We start from the raw sequence: 17,815 nt of genomic DNA, 5'->3' as shown, positions 1-17,815 counted from the left end.
ATGAAGATCCCTGATATATAGGTGGGAACAGTCTGACTAAACTGTCTACTCCTTTCCTGGTGTCCCCTTTCTGCCACCTCATCGTCATCTCTGGATTTTCTATAGTTGAGAGTGCTCAGCAGTGAGTGGGAGGAATTCACATGTTGGCTGAATGAAGGAAGACGTGAATATGCTCACAAAAATGAAAGCTTATCCATTTCTGCTCTTCCCAGCTGTCTCCTTGTAAAGCATGTACATTTTTGAGGCTTAACTGCTTTTGATAATTTTATGATAATTTATTTTCTTTAAGTGTGGGTGAGTTGGCAAGTGATCACATTGGTTCTGTTTTGTTGTGAATAAATAGTATGTCAAAGTTTTATGCTGTTTCAAAAATGTTATTTAGAATAAAACTTCCTTTGAAGCCACAATAGTCTCTTACTCAAAATATTTATTTAGACCATATTGTTTAAATATATATAATTCCCTTAAGGAACAATTGTAGTCTATAAAAATCTGAATTTAAAACAAGTAGACCTTCTGGAATTCATAGAAATACAAAATGGATATTCCAGTGTTTAAGTGTTTATATACAAAAGGAGTTGAGGTGTTCCAATGTTTGTGTGTTTAGGTACAAAAAGAGTAGAATTCATAAAAAAAGGATGATGAACTTAATTCCCAAATGTGCCAGATGTATAAAGTTACTTAGGTAGAGAAAATATTTAAATCATAAGCTGGTTTAGAGCAAATGAATAAATGATTTAATCAGTGAATAAATAATTATACATAAAAATAAAGCAAATCTGTAGTCTCTTAATTTGTTCTGTCCTGAATGTAGCAATAATTAAAATTGACAAAAGTGTGCTTTAAACACAATATAAAATTAGGCTATTTTTGTAAAATAATTAAATATTAACAAAGTAATGATTTAAAACATGTATGTCTTTTATGATGGAGTTAACATATAATCCTTGAGAAATCATTTTATTGGGGATTTTTAAATTTTGGTAAAGCAGAGGTGATTTTTTTTTTGGTATGTTTTTGAAAGCTTTTATTAAAGCTGTTCAGATTACATGAATATTTTCATTTCAATGTGGTTGCCATATCTGAATTTATAATTAGATAGTTTGTGAAGTGCATTTTTTTTTCTTTAGTAGAAACACCTCCCTCTAAACTAAACTGTTTTGTTTGAGTTTGGGTTTTTTGACCATATTACAGTCAAGTAGTGAGTTCATTAACTAATGAACATGTTATTTAAAGAAGCTCTTTCTAACCTGTTACATTCTGATATATTGCTCAGTCAGTAAACTATTGAAATTGAAATAAGAAACTTTGGGAGAAGTATTTCCTCATATAACCTACAAATATATATATTATTCTTGCTTAGTCAGCATTTCCTTTGGTGTTCCTATTTCTTATTAGTAATTCTTCAAATCACGATACATAAAGCAAAGTTTCACAACCTGGCTAATACATAATTGGACTGTTGACATTGGAAGACAAACCCTGAAATACCAGGCAGATTATACAATTGCGTGTTTCCCCAGTGGTAATGGAGCAGCAAATTAGAGGTGGAGGTGAACTAAGGAAGGAGTCTATCGTGAAGACAGACTCTTATTGCAAACCGAACAGGGAAAGTATAGATTTAATGTTCATTAGTGAAAGTGAAAAACTTTTCAAAATTGCCTGATAAGGGACAGTAAAACCTGTCCAGTTTTACTCTCTGTAAATGGAATTGGCCCAACAGTGTTGACAATATCTAAAATACTGTCTGTTATAAGTGAGACAGTTTATATAAAAATCCAAATGGAATATGAGCTCTAAGAATATGAGCATCTGGAAGCTGTGTAAGTGAGCATATCTTTCAGTTGTAGAACTGCAGTTTCAGGTAGTTGCAGCCTCTCCTCCAAACACCACTCCCCCACCCCAAATCAGTAAGCATTGATTGCATCTAAAGCTGTAGAGCCATCTTTTCCTGGCAGGTCAGATAGTTACAGTATATTGTTAATCTGTGAATGATCGGACTAAGTCCCTTCTGTCTTCAGAATTTCCATGCAAATTAGAACTAAATATATGAGATAAATTTATTAAGTGTGGTCTAGGAGCATAAGGTCAGCTTTTGCACAAGTTTTAAGCACAGGTTTTTATCCATAAAAAGTTACACTTCATTTATGCTAATTTTCTGTGGATTCACTTTATAATATAAACTGGTAAAATGTTTTTAGAAAGTAATCGTAAAGAAAGTTTTTTGAGTGTCTTTTTCAGTTTTCTAAGATCCAGTTGGATTGTTACCAATATAAGATGTTTGCATAAATGGCTTTTCCTATTCCATATATGATCTAAAAACAAATTTAAACTTGGTTTCTTACATCACCATTAAAGTAAAAGGAATGTTGTTTTGTATTTTTCAAAATAGGAATGAAAATGAAATTAATATATCAAAATGGAAAAACAAGGAATTGGAAAGTAGATAAATAATACCAGAAGTATGTTAGATTTTATTGAGCCAATAGGGATGTCTTTCAAAGTGTATCTGAAAGATTAACAAAGCATCTAAGTGAAACTCAGCAGAAGAAAAGTAACATTCTAATAATAATATTTGTATGTCATGTTTTACTTTCACCAACATTTCACTTGAGCATTATTGTAGTAGAATGTATTTTCCTGCATTATTGTCAAGTGGATAAACTTAAATGGGAATATATAGTAGCAGCAATATTTTGTTCTGTTTGGGATCCCTAGCGTTACAAATCAAGCATCTTGTAGAATACATAATCCCTTATTCTTATTCTGCTTGGTCTACGTTTCTAATTTAAAGGTTAAATATGAATGACATGAAACATTCTATTAGTGTGTGAGCTTTGTTTTCTTACATTTTTTTTTGGTAAGAGATTTTGGTGGTATCCAAATTTATTTTTAAAACACTCCAGGCCCCTACCAACATAAAGCCTTTAAAAATGGAAATGGATGTTACTTATTAAAATGGTAAAGAAATACAATACCTTTGAACAGATGCTGATCCTTTTTTTTCCTCTATTTTTCAGGCCATCCGTTGCACACTGGTAAACTGCACGTGTGAATGTTTTCAGCCGGGGAAGATTAACCTGAGGACTTGCGATCAGTGTAAACATGGCTGGGTGGCACATGGTGAGGAAAATCTGGACTTTTCTTCCTGTTCTTGTTAGGTTCATGTGAATGTGCGTATTTTTTCAGAGCAGTCACTGCCCTGGAGAAGAGAGGGGTCAGCTGTGCTCCAAGAGCTAGTTAACATGCAGGCTGCAGCTCTCAAACAGCATATTCTCGGCTCCAAGGAATAAGTCTAGGCAAGCAGTTCTTAGCAGAAGGGTGCGATGTTTATAGGACAGTTGGGCCGTGGGGTTCTGACTGAACGTAGCAGCAGCCAGCAAGCACCAGGCCTGATGGAAACTCAAACATACCACAGTTGGCCTTTCAGGGCCTGTACCTCAGAAGGAGGCTGGCAAACCCTCTTTGCTTGAGGAGAATTCGTCGATGACTGCTCACCCTTGTCGTATGCTTTTGAGGCCGCATTTATCCTCCCAGATGTTAAATTTTGTATGGTCCAAGGTGAGTGAGAGAGTGAACGGGAACATTGTTTGGCTAGTATCTGAAAAAATAATGTGTAAATACCCCCTTTCAGTGCTCATCGGGATTGGAGGTGGCCGGTGTTGAATGGGGGCTCTGCATAGGTGTGTCACCTGAGGGTGACCCATGGCCATGGCTGCAAGTGTTGCTGCTTTTTGCCAGATGCACAGAGCTGTTCCATCAGTGTGGAACATTGAGCATTTAGTATGTTCTTATGTATGGTTTATGTGTTTTATGTTCAGGCAAAAAGAGACTTAGAAAATAAGCAGACATTTTCTTCCTAGAATGTAGAATTTTTAAAGATAGGTGATGTTTATAAAAGAAATCTTGGCTTGAGATTTTTTTGACAGCCTGGGGTATTGGCTTCTCAGTCGACATATTCTTCATTCCCAAACTGTGCCAAATATCCAGTGGGTTGTATTTTTATAAATGTCATGTTATTCTAGCAAGATCTGAAGTAACAACACTGGGCCATGCCTTTGAAATGCTTTTAATTTATCATGTACCTTGCTTGTTAGGGTGTGTATGTTGGCATTGTGGGGACATTTCAGCCACATTTCTGTGTGTGAGATCGAGAAGGGATAGGTAGGGTAGCAGGAGAGGAATACCCTGGAAGGGGTGTGCCTGGCAGGCAGAGCCACAGTCCTTTAGTGCCTCCAGGAATGGAACTCCTTCCTGTTTCATTAGCAGGGCCAAAATCTGAAACGTCTCGCAGTCTAGTTTTGAACAACAGATGAGCTGCTGTTAAACTTTTGTAGTCTATGTGTATTACCACATTCGATGATTTCTTCTCTCTTCCGTATTCATTTCCTAGGGTTGCTGTAACAAAATACCACAGACTGGGTTGCTTAAATCAGAAATTTGTTTCCCCACAGTTCCAGAGGCTAGAAGTCCAAAATCAGGGTGGTTTCATTCTGAGGACTCTTCCTGACTTGCAGATGACTGCCCTCATGTTGTGTCCTCAAATGGTCTTTCTTCTGTGGATGCATACCCCTGGTGTCTGTTTGCATCTAAATGTCTTCTTGTTCTAAGAACACCAATCAGATTGGATTAGGGCCCACTCTATTGGCTTTATTTTAACTTAACCAACCTGTTTTTTTTTTTTTTAATGTTTATTTTTGAGAGAAAGAGAGCAAGCATGTGCCGGGTACATGAAGGAGGAAACGGGGGAGGGACAGTGAGAATCCCAAGTAGCCTCCATGCTGTCAGTGCAGAGCCCAACGCAGGGCTCTGATGCAGGGTTCAAACTCACAAACCAAAATCAAGAGTCGGATCTTTAACCAGTTGAGCCACCCAGGTGCCCCTAAAACTTAATCAGCCTTTTTAAAGGCTCAGTCTCCAAATATAGTCACATTCTGAAGTACCAGGGATTAAGGCTTCAAGGTACGCATTTTGGGGGAAACACAACTCAGCCCATAACACTTCCTAAATATCCTTCTTTCCCTGAGTAAGTGTTGGTAATAGGTACTAGAGCTTATGTCCCAAGCCCGTCAAGACTCACAGAGGCAGTATGGAATCTCATCCTGGCTTTGCAACTTCAGTGGCTCATAGTTGAGCATCTCTGCAGGTCTGCCTCCTTATCTGTAATATAGGATTAATAATACCTACTTTGAGGATTGTTATGAGAATTAAAGATAAAGCATATGAAGACTTTCAAATAAATAATACTGTGTTGAAAGTAAGAACCTGAACAATGGATAAGCAATGAAAGTAGGTCGATCAGTTAAACAAAGGACTTTTCATTCATTCAGCTCCCTTTTTTTCCAAAGCCATCTGTGTTCCCATCATCTGTCTACGGTGGTAGCCTTGTGAGTATAAAAGTTTACTGTGTCACCAGTTTGTTTTACCTATCCAACTGCCACATGCATATTACATTAGTAGTGTAATGGGGTGAGGTGGGAGAAGAAATATTTCTTCTTTCTCGAATAAAATAAATTATTTGTAGCCAATGGTTGTTACTGACACTTTCTGAAGGATGTGATTTTTCACTAAACATGAATTAGGCATTTCTGTTATATTAGGCTGTGCTTTTTCTACTGTGTCCTTAGAAATCCTGGGTTTCTGTGATATTAATTGTAGAGTTTCCCAAGTCTGTCTTTCTCTCACCACTGTGAATACCTTGATCTCTCTTCCCCCCTCTCCTCCTTCAACTGTGTGTCCATATACAACTCCAGATATGTACGGGGTGCCTGGGTGGCTCAGTTGGTTAAACATCCGAATCCTGGTTTCGGCTCAGGTCATGATCTCATAGTTTGTGGGTTTGAGCCCCACATCAGGTTCTGTACTGACTTAGGATTCTCTCTCTCTCCCTCTCTCTCTGCTGCTCCCTCACTTGTGCTCTCTCTGTGTCTCAAAATAAATGAATAAACGTAAAAAAACAAAAAACAACAACAACAACTCTATGAGGCACCTGAGTGGCTCAGTCTATTGAGTGTTCGACTTCAGCTCAGGTCATGATCTTGAGCCCTGCATCAGGTGCTCTGCTGTCAGCGTGGAGCCCACTTTGGATCCTCTGTCCCCATCTCTCTCTCTGCCCCATCCCCGCACTCTCTCTCTCTCTCACATACACACTCTCTCTCACATACACACTCTCTCAAAAATAAAATAAAACATTTAAAAAAAAACCCCAGCCAACTCCAAATATGTACATGCAGACTTACAAACTCCACTCTTCCTGTATTCATTAGGACAAATACGATAGTGAAGGATTGGCTCCCAGCTTTTGAGTTGGCAGTGGGATGAGAGCACCCACTCTTTTTGCCCCTGGCATTCCAACTAGTTGCTTCATTCTCTCCCCCTGCACAGAAAACCCAGAAATCATATCTCTAGTGATTTCTGTGCAGAGGTGAAACACAGCAGCCTTCCTGGCTGCCTTATACAGTACGGTGTCCTATGTGTGGCACGAGGAGGAAATTACTTGGTTTTTTTAGTGTGTGATTTTTCTCTGAAAGTGGATGTAACAGGAGTGAGACTACTGAGACACATCTCATAGAATCATTGTATCGCATCGCTAAACATACTCCACCTGTTAATTGTATTAAAAAAATATTTGCTGCTAAAAGATAAAGATAACCAAATGTCAAATCAAGTGTTCTCTATAAAAAGAACACCTTTTACAAACTTGATGGACTCTTTTGAACAAATATGTTCCTATATCTCTTTATAGTTTCTTTGTAAGATGTTGGATTTCATGGGCCATTATATCACACATACGCATGTGCACACACACACACACACACACACACACACACACACACACTCTTCCATAGCCTTACACATTTATTCTCTAACCTGCTTCAATTGTTGACATTAGCTCCTTTACAGTAATCTTGAGAAAGATGTTTTAAAAATTAAAGGGAGTGAGTGATTAATTCATCATACTATAACACCTGGGTTTTGAAATTATGCACTGGGCCGTGTGCGTTCTACAGATTACTTCCTTGAAATCTTTAGCACCTTTGAGTCAGAGAGGAAAAAACCCTAAACAGTTCCTTGACTACCAATAGGTATTTCCCACTGAATTAATAAAGGATTTCCTGTTCTTTCTCCCCATTAAAGAGTTTCAGCTCTTTCACTTAGATAATAGAAAGCAGGGCTTTATTGAATTTAACTTTATTTCAAAACAAGCTTTTTTTGGTATACGATCTCCATACCTATAATGTGTAATTAACCCAGAGTTCCTAAGTTTGTGAATTTCCGTTCAGAGTTCTTGGATAAAGGACTCCAGCATACTGCCAGCTAATTCATTTAACAACTATTTTTTCCTACCTCTATTTGCATTATCTTTTCTGTGTGTTTCCTTCATTTGCCTAAGATATAGAGTGAGTTTTGAAAAAAATTAAAATAAAATTTCCTACAAGTTTTAATTTTCCTTGGTTCAAAAGTGCCAAAATAAGATACCAGGATAAGTAAGAGCAGCAATGGGCTTCTTTACTGGTGACATAAATGTTTATGTTGGTAGAAATTTAGTTTGTTGCATTTTGACCCTTTCCCACCATACTAGAGTAGTAATTCAACCATTCACAGAATTAAAGCTTCAGCCAAAGATTTTATATAGTCTTAGAAATTAGCAAGTATCACTAGTACATACCCAGTACTGGGTAAGTTGTATGGGGAGGGTGGTAGGGATAGTGCTTCCTTCTAACGAGAAGTGTTACTAATAGGACTTTGTTGCCTTTGTAAAAAAAACAAAAAACAAAACAACTGGAGACACGGTATAGGGGTTGAGAACTATAGTACTAAGTCACTTCTGTTATTTATTATTTGCAAATGAGTTTTAATGCCTGTATTCTAGATGAAGATTTCATTTCTAAACCATTAAGATAGAGTAGTACAAATAAAAAAAATAGTAAACTATGTTCTAAATGATTTTAGTAAATATCTAGTGGTAATCCAAGACAACTGGAAATTTTTTTTTCTTTTATGTTGGGTTGTATTTGTGTATTTGAGAAAAGAGGTGGGCAGATTTTAGAAAGGTAATGTATTTAGAATTTTTTCCTTTACTAGATCAGTAATTTTTACTTCCAACAAAGCCCATTTGTTAAAACTACCTTTAAAAAAAATCCACTGTCTCTTAGTGTGTCTCATAAGCATTTGGCAAGGAGATGAGGCTTGATGAATAAAAAATATATTACACAGCTTAATGAACCCCACAGCAGCTTTCTCGGTACAAATTATTTCCTTTATAGAATATTCTGATTTAAACCAAAAGCATGCACCATTCCAACAAGCTGCATGAATGATAGAATTTTCATTCACTTCCAAGTGATCTGAATTAACACTAGTGTTATTTCCTTTGGCTAAGGTCTGCCTGTGAGAACGCTTGTTGCACCAGAATTCTTGAGACCTTTCTTTTATTATGTTCTATAAATGTGATTTCTCTTTACTACTTGCAGTTCATTCAAGGAGAAGACAGTCCTATGTTATTACTTTAATTACTTGGTCATCAAGCCAGCTGCCTTCCTGCTCATATCCAAACTATTCAGATTTTTTTAAAATGTAAAACGAGCAGGCTAGGCCTGCATCGTCTGGATCATCAATGAAGAGATATTTAGTAAGCATCTATCATAGATAAAGTACTGTATCAGGTGTCCTTCAGCTCCTCAGTTCTGTGCCACAGGAGATAGCAGTATAAAGTTAATTTAGTGTCCTATAGTAACCAGTTTTATGGTTTAATGTACTGTAAGACTTAATATTCATATAATCCATTAATTTCAAACCTCTTTTGTAATTCACTGGAAGTAATTTTTCTTTTTTTTTTCTCATCATCATTGAATTTGAATTCTCAGCTTTTACTTGATATATCTTATCAGAACAGGGATTTTTATAGAGACCCTGCCCCAAATAGAAATATAAGACCTCCCATTAAATTTGAATTTCAGGTAAACAATGAATAGTTTTTTTTTTTGTTTTGTTTTTTTAGGATAAGCCTGTATCTGCAAATTTAGCTCAGTGGTCCTGTATTTTTATTTGCTAAAACTGGCAAGCATACATCTAAAAACATTTTAGTGAGGCTTAATTTGCGTATTTAAATCTTAAATCAGGGCCATTGGTTCTGAACATTCTGTAATCAGAAACCTTTTGATTATGTCAGTCTTACATTTAGCACCACGAGATCTCAGCATTCTGTTTACAAATTCCTCAAATTTGTTGGCGCCCTGGTACTTTACAAGGATTTAAGCGGAGTGGATCAAAAGCAGTAGTTTTCATTTTATCCCATGAAAAGTCACATGTCTTTATTATTTGTCCCAGTCTATGCTCTTCTTATGAATTGTCTAAACATCTGTGGAAGTCGTTTATTCCCAACTGGTAACTCTGTAATATTCTTCCTGACTTGAGTCCAAAGCCCAGTATAATTAATGTAGTAGTAACTTTTCCTTCTTCCTCCTTTCTTCCCTAGTTTTCTCCCCTTCACACCCCAAATAGATGTCTTTTATCATAAGTAATAAAGCATGACATTTCTGTGACATCATGCTCATTCCAAATAACTCAGCAGTTTCTGTATGATAATTCGTACATTTTTCATGATTGAGCGAGGAGGGTAATTAAAACTGAGTCTCTTCTGACAAAGGGAAAGGTAATCCTCCCAGATATTAACCTACAAGAAAGCTCTGAACCTCCCTTTAATTGACCTAGAGATTGTCCCAATAAGAGTGAATTTTGCTTTGGGAGAGACTTGTTGCAGGAGGCTGTTTTGTTTAGGATTTGATGAAAAGTGTAAGAAAGGTACTAGCTTGAGTCCTTAGCACAGGGAAGTAAAGACAAGCTTTGCAAGTGAGAACTTGATCCTTTGGGAAGATGTAGGTGTTCGTGCTTCCAGGGCTTTACCTAGAAACAACGTGGGTAGGAACACCATATTCCTCTTCTTCTGGTACGCTGCTTTGGAAAAGGTGGGAACTAATGTAGTATCTGTTTAAAAGAATCTAAGTAGACTTAGTTCTTCCAGATTAGGATACTGAAACCTGGCTTGCCTAGCTGAAAAATTCTTTTCTAGTTAGAGAAACCGGCTTTTTGGTGCCTCCTAGCTCTGGTAAGGCAGTTGGGTCCCCGATCTCTCCATGGACAAAGTCGTTGATCATCTCTCTGGTTATTTTTATTTTAAAGAGCAAAAACAAGGCCATTTTCCTGCCTGGCACAGGAGCCTTCTTTGCTTGACCTGAGGGCACCGTGCCCTCTTCTGCTTTTCTCCTTTACTCCCTGATCATAGCTGATAAGCTTTAAAGGGAGGCCATCCTCACAAATGCAAAGGTTGGGTGCCTGATTGATGGCATTAACTATATTCTTATTGTGTCCCTGAGCTGCTTATTTTGATTTGTTTCTTAGTCTGCCTACCTTTGGGATGGTGCTTTGAACTCCCTAAAATTTTTCGTTTTTAATCACAGCACAAACAGTGCCTCCCCCTCAAAGTCCTGGGCTCTCTGCCTGTTAGCTCCCCATGTTTTGTTTTTTTTTTTTTCCCCCTAGCTTCTTCTTACTCAGATGGAACATAAGATGAGTCTGGTAAATTCTGGCCTCTAAAGTATGCAGTACCAGTCTGCTGCTAAGGAGTTTCTAGGGAGGATCTTGAGATTGAAACATACAGGGCTGGAGCCCCAGGATATGAAGAAGTTTCAGAATCATAAATGGGAGGCATGATAGAAAAGTAGGGAAGAGTGCAGTTCTGTTTAAGTTCCTGTGCTGCTCTTACCACCTACTATCAGCAGAACTTTGGCCAAGTTACGTAATCTCTATTTTCTCGTCTGTGAAACGTGGATAATGATAGCACCTAGTTTGTAGGGTTCTTCCTAGGATTAAATGAGATAATCTACTTAATAGTGTTGGTTATTGTTATTTCTGAACTCTTCTAGAAGTACAACTTCAACCTCTGAGGGTGTGACAGACATGTTTTAATATCGTTTAGTGGTTAAAAGTTGGCTTTGCCAGATGGTGGTCAAATCTCATTTCCGTCCCTAGTTAGTAAGCCTCAGTTCTTTTATCTGTAAATGTAAATAATAACAGAAATATACTTAAATATCACAGCAAGGTTTTGAGGAAGATTAAAGGGAAGAGTAGACTTAATACCAGTGATAATGTCCAGAGCCTCACTTTTAAGGTGCAGGTGGTGTGAGCTTCTTTCCCCTTCTAGGGAAGATTTTCTTCAGTGCCCAGTGGCAAAGTTTAGGTTACCAGTTCTTTTGGCTGTAGGGCCAAGTGTTCCCTAGGTGAAGTTGTTTTCCCCAGTAAATCCAGTACAGTTCCATTCCTTCCATTTCCCCTAACGTGTCATTTGAGCCCTTATTTGAACAGAAATCAGAAACACTTTTTCCCAGAGGTCACATTTTGAGAAGTGTAGACCAGTTAAAATGAATTGTAAGAGTATTTATCTGTTCAAAGTCCAAAACCTAAATTTTAGTCCTAACCCTAATTTGAGGCAGATTTCAAGCTACTTTTGCCCATTTTCACACCTATCTTGCATGTGAAGTGCTCTGATGGGCTAACCACTTTATCATTTTATTGTACTTTATTACATCATAAATTTTTATATCTTGCTAACGATCCTACAGGAAGCTTAATTGTTTATAGGAACATCTTAATTAACTGGAGTTCACCAGGTTAAGCAGAACACAAATTGAAGGAGTTATAAATGAAACACTCAACTCCTCTCATTTTACTCAGGATGCTCTGTTCAGGTATACGAGGAGATTTCCTTGGGGCATAAGGACCTAGTATGCTTCAGCAATATCATGTTGATACTCTCAACCATCCTTCTTTCTGCTGTGTCATAGTGATGACTTTTTCTAAGCATGGGCCCTCCCCCTACCCTTTATTGAAGAGTGGATGAGGTAAATAAGGTAATTCTGAGGAATTCTGACTTGTATTCTGGGAGGCATAAAATGTTGCTTATGCATCCCATTCCTTACCAGTTTTGCCTTCTAGGAGGGTGGTAGGTGTTTGTAATTCTTCAAAAGCTTCTTGCATTTATCTGCTACTAGTTAGTGAGTGTGTAGCCAAAGCCCTGTATAGAAAGTATTTTAAGGTGTTACTGTCACAACTGGGTAGAGTCATAAGCAGTGTCTGTTAAGGGGCCCGGTAGTAAGGTCTCGCTCTCCCTGGAGTTCAGGGAGATCCTAATTTTGGCCTCTTAGGCCTCTCAGCCAGCTTGTATGGTCAGGCAGGTGACAGTACAAATGCAAGCTCAAACCCAGCTAAATGAAAGGACAGTGTTGTTGGGCCTTAAATTCAGTTTGCCAAGGAATGCAAAGGTAACTCTAGACCTGGCTGTCCAATCAAGAAGCCACTCTTATGGATGTGAGCACTTGACATGCAGCTAGTCCAAATTGAGACATGTTGTAAATATAATGTATACACTGGATTTTGGAAATGTCATCTTAAAAAAAATGTAAAATACTACAGTAATAATTGTCCATACATATTGGTAATACTTTTGAGATACTGGGTTAAATAAAATATGTTCTTAAAAATTAGTTTCATTGTTTGTTTTTTACCTTTTAAAAGAGACTAAAAAATTAAAATACCGGACTTGAATTCTATTTCTGTTAGACATAGCTGTTCTAGGCCCTCGGTATGAGATCATGTATTTGGAGGCCTGAAGCTTAGGTTAGAGTGGTTTACTGGTAGAGTAGTTAGAATTGGTGTGAGAATCCTAAAAACCGAAACCTGAGGCTCTTGTCCTCCCTTCACTCATCACTGTCAGCTCTTTCCCAGTCCTTCGAGCTTTCACACTTGCTGCACTATTGATCATGTCCAGTCTTTCCTCTGCTCTTTTCCTCGGGGAAGAGGGATCCCCCTTGCCCCCAGGAGCAATTAAGTGTTCCCTTCTGAATGAGCTCAGCACACTTCACGGAGACCAGAGGGTCGTTTCTGTGTAATACTGATCCCTCTACTAGCTTGGGAGCTCAAGGAGGGCACTTCTTCATCTCTGTGCTGATACCCACTGCGGCATTGCCCACATGGGAGCACAGGAACAAAGGTTTGCGGAAACTCCTAAGTGTATCTAAGAGTCTCTGACTCCTAATTGCCATTTCTTTTCCAGCAGCCTCTTCCATGCTAAGTGGTAAGCACAACTGCAGACAGCTTGCCTTTAGATTCTGCATTTCTCTTTTCCAGCCTTTCTGTTCTCACCTTTTGCTGTTTTCTTCTGTCTTTAAACAACAAAACAAGTGAAAGGTAGGTAGGAGGTTTTAGCAGCCTGACTAGCCAGGAAGTAAATTTTAGAGAAGTTCAATTTGTTTGATCATTAACAGATGTTGGCATTTTGGTCTTACTCAGAAGGTACAGTTTTGAGTGAACTATCTTCCAGTTTTATTTAGTAGTTCTTCAATACTCCTTTGCCTGCAAAAATCTGATGGATAGAAATTCTCCCCTCCTCTCTTTGGTTGTCCATGTTTTCCACTATCAGTAAAAATTAAAAAACAAATCAACTTCTAGCATAAAAGAAAACACCTGTTTGGCTTGGAGAAATTGGCCAGGGAGGTCTTTTCTCTGACAGGCCAAAAGCGACCATCACAGGGCCCCTTATAAAAAAAAAAAAAAAAAAAAAAAGACATTTTTTTTTCTTTATTTCATGTGAGCATTGGCAGAAACTCTGACAAGCAGTTCTTCATATTTTATTATGTTCTTGTCTGCAGAATCTCTGTCAGGCAAAAACCTTGTCAGCGGAAAACCTGTCGTAGGATCAGAGGAGACAAAAACAGGTGTCACACAGGCAGTCAAAACTGAAAGAAAAAAAAGATTAGGCTAAAGAGAGAGAGGCAGACAATTACATTAATGCCATTGCTTTTATCTTATAGATGTGTGTTATTATCTCGGGGTGCTGAGTGCGCAATTGCCTCAAAGAAAAGTAGACAGGAGACAAGGGGAAACTTGATAGTTATTAACTGAAGAGGCAGTGTGTCAAAGCTGGATGGGGTTCAAAGTTTTGCAAAGGAAAAAAACTGCAGGCAGCAAGCAACGGCTGTGCGGTTCTGCTTTCGGCTACATAAACCTAGTAGCAATCTAACATTTTCTACTTGGAAACAGATCATAGAGAGAAAAATTAATGAAAGATTTCATTTGGAAGTTTTTGGGGTAACATTTATCCTATGTACATGTGACTGCATCATAATCTTTTCTCTCTTATAAAATCTTGCCACAATGTGAGGCATGGTGAGGCATGAAGACAGGCATTTGTCAGTTCAGCTGTGTTGTTTGGATATGTTTAAAACACCTATTATCAACACACTTTTAATTAAAAAAAGCTATTAAGAAGCCCTTTTACTAAGTGTGAACATCTGTACATGCAAGCTGTAAATTAGGAGATCACATATGTGTGCCTCAGTCAGAGACTAAATGAAGTTGGCAAGTGTTTTCTAGTACTGGTTTTTAAATACAGTAAAAAAATCTAAAGGAAAAGTTGCTACGTTTTAAAATTTGGATTTATTTTTATGATTGTGCCTTTTAGTACTAATTAATAGAACTTTTCTTCTATGTAGAAGTTAGGGCCATTGTTATTACCAAATTGGTAACCAGAATTCAAAGAGCTGATCAATGTCTCCCCTCTTTCTTTGTTCACATCTTTTCAAGAGACCTGACTTCTTTTCTGAGAGTTTGGGCTCATTAAATATTGGTGGTGATATAAAATAGTTTCATTTCGCCGACGGCTTAGACTCTGAAAGATATTTAGCTTGTTGATAGCTCCTACATGTCAAACAGCTGACCAGTAACTTTTGGCTGGGATGGCAACTTTAAGTTTCCTGGTCTGCTTAATCATACATTGATCATGTTAGTGGAAAAATCAGCAAGGATTGCTCTAGCCCTTAACATTTTCTGTTCATGCATTTAACGGTTAGTTTAGATTTTTCCTAAGACTGCCTTCTTAACCCCTTTTTTATGAACAAATCTTTATATAGGGTCTTTATCCCTCCAGTCACAGATGCAAAGCAGCTTGATACTTGATATATGCATTAAGCAAATCCAGCAATCCAGAAGAAAATACATAGGAGTGTCAAAAGTGTGTGTGATAGCCCAGAGTTTTAAGGGATTATGTTGGGGGAATAAAAAGAAAAAGATAAAGATTGATTATAGATTTGGAATGAGATTTCAGGCTGACTTACTGGGAGAGGGAAGGAAAAATACTTGTGACACAAAGGTGATGTTTATTAAAAAAAAAAAAAGACTATAATCATTTCTTTCTTTCAGGTATTTCCTACCAGATGCTGGCTTTTTGTATTATTTTTCTCGGTTTTGAAATAGTTCTTCACTGTATGTGATAGAGTTTAAAGCATATGTTGTATAAAAAATAAATATGCCTTGCATTTATGTTTCCTTAATGAAATTCTTATATACATATATGCTACTTTAAGAAAATTAAGTATTTAAAGCTAATAAATTGGGAGTAGGGTAATTACTCTCTTGCAGAAGAGTACATTTTTTGTATAATGAAACGACTTGATATCATGTTTTTCAAGTAATATATTTCAATAGTTACTTTTAAAACAAGATATGTTTTGTAGTCAGTGTACATTTAATTCATTTTTCTGTAAATTAAATAAAGCAAGGTTTGTGTAGTCTGCTTTCAGCTAGCCTTGTTGACCAGAGTTCGGATAGAACAGCAAGAGTAGAAACAATCCCCCAACCTGGTTGCAGCAAGTAGATTCAATTACCAAATCTCTTCCTAGTTTTACTGTCAAGTTTGTAGATTAAATTTTCTCTTTTCCCTTTAACCACTTGTAATGAAGTTGCTGTAAATGAGGAAAGACATGCCCCCAAAAGTGGGCCATGTAAGGAAGAAGGAGAAGAAATAAAACCAAGGAATTATTTAATCTACTAGCCAAGAGAGTGAGCTCCTGCATAACCAAGCGTTGACAGTCTACTTTTATGTGTGCCTCAGTCAGACTTTAATGATTTCCAAAGTCTGTTGTGAAGACTTTATTATGCATAAGGCCACAGGGGGGAAATGCCAATCAGTTTGAAATATTACTACATAATCTCAAGTGGAGCTCAAATTTTACCCTGGAATAATTGTAGGTGTTTGTGTGTGCATATCCACATATTCTGAAAGCTAAATGTCAACTAGGGATGATTAAAATCCATAGGATGGTGGGACCTCATTGGTACTACTCTTGTCCCCCTTTCCTTGCTACAGATTAGAATCACATTCGTAATGAACCAGAAGAGTATTCATATACTTATCCCTCATGTAGGAAGGGACAAGAAAAAATCAAGAGCCATTCACATAAGGCATGATAAGGTATAGTAATGTAATTGGAGTTTATGGAGGCTCTGTAGGTTTTTGTTTTATTTTACTTAAAAATACTGACACACTGTTTGTTCAAGGAAAAAAATAAACCCTTCACACATAAGGGCTGACAGCTTTTATCACCAGGCTTGGGGATCAACTCTTTCAGCTATATATCATTCCTTTTCTTCTTTTTTTAAAAAAAATTCTCGAAGCAAGCCTTCTCCTCGGTATTAAGTATCCTAATTAATTCAACCTTGACAGTTACAGTTAGAAAGTTGTGACTTAAATGGAACATGAGTTATTTTGTACTTAAATTTTCCCCAATTATATGGTTCTTTTCCCCAAAAGTAGTGAATAAAATTGCAGATCTAAATATTACTTCAAGTCATAAGGAATTCTTTTAATAACAGTCATTGTCTGCCTTCATGATCGATTCTCTGATTCACTAAAAAGTTTTCAATATGTCATCATTGCCATTTATTAATGTTTTCCCCAAGTGCTATGGCTTTTATTAGGGTCTGGCTCACGATCTATGAGTAGGCTAAGCCTTTGCCTTGCGCCCTGATGCTCTCTCGCCTAGTTAGAGAGCTGAGTCTTATAATGGGAAAGGATTGATGTTATAATGATTCCAAAGGGTCCCTTTATGATGAAATTCTAAATACGCAAAATCCCATTAAACCTGTAGAAGTTCATGGGCTAGCTACATTGAAATGACATATCATTATATTGGGTATAGCGTGCATATTATAAAGTATGATATAATTGGAAGTTATTGGTGATATTAGCAAGAATGAAGAGCCACCCACCCTCATAAATTCAGAGTATTTGGGTATTTGAAGTAGGAAAGGGAACAATATTCCCAGTGATCAAAACTTTAAAATCTGACCCCAGAAATTGCTCTTAGAAAATCCTGTCCCTAACAACTTTATTTCTGAACTCTTACAGTAATTGTGGAATGAATTCCATAAAACAGTCCCTTAAAAAACACATGTTAAATGTTAATCTATTAGAAATTAAAATCATGCTCTTTGACCTGGAGCTCCTAAAAGCTGACCACTTGATGCTGTTATAATTTAGAATCCGAGGGGGAATTGAGGCAAGAGACATGGGGTTCTCGAAACAATTAGCTTTCCAGTTTAAGGCTCACTTGGCCTTTCTCCCAAAATGAAAGAATGAGTTTCTTTACTTTTTCTTTCTTACTTGTAAAATTGCTTCAAATTAGTATTTAAAATTTTAAAAATATCCAGGGCAAGACTGGAAATTAGTGATATAGAAGATTTCCTTTTAGGCCGTTTTCATACAAATTTTTCATTGTTTTCCTCTGCAAAGTAGGTGGCTTTGAAAAGTTGCCTCACTTGGCTCACTCCTGATTGAATGGCTCTGAGCTTCACACTGCCATGTCTGAACAGCTGTTACATGGAGTCCACTGGACATCAGGGCCTGAAATATTCGAACATATTCCTGGGAAAACCACCTAACTCACTTGAATCTGGCTTTTAAAGAAAGTTAGGTTTAAAA

At 37.3% G+C, this 17,815-nt stretch overlaps 1 protein-coding gene across 1 annotated transcript in view; it reads left to right on the top strand.

Moving 5' to 3' along the window:
- BNC2 (basonuclin 2) overlaps window positions 1-17,815 on the top strand; it is a 289,917-nt gene that overhangs the window by 134,254 nt on the left and 137,848 nt on the right. Inside the window, exon 3 of the mRNA XM_047098145.1 lies at window positions 3,021-3,123. Coding sequence (XP_046954101.1) covers window positions 3,021-3,123 — 103 coding nt within the window. The remainder of the gene's footprint in view (window positions 1-3,020; window positions 3,124-17,815) is intronic.

This window comes from Lynx rufus, unplaced genomic scaffold, assembly GCF_022079265.1.
Source record: "Lynx rufus isolate CCGP_SWC_20201006 ecotype Redwood Valley unplaced genomic scaffold, mLynRuf1.p SCAF_10, whole genome shotgun sequence".
Taxonomy (NCBI): domain Eukaryota; kingdom Metazoa; phylum Chordata; class Mammalia; order Carnivora; family Felidae; genus Lynx; species Lynx rufus.
The sequence above is the reverse complement of the archived record's forward strand: the minus strand, read 5'-3'. Positions and strand labels throughout refer to the sequence as shown.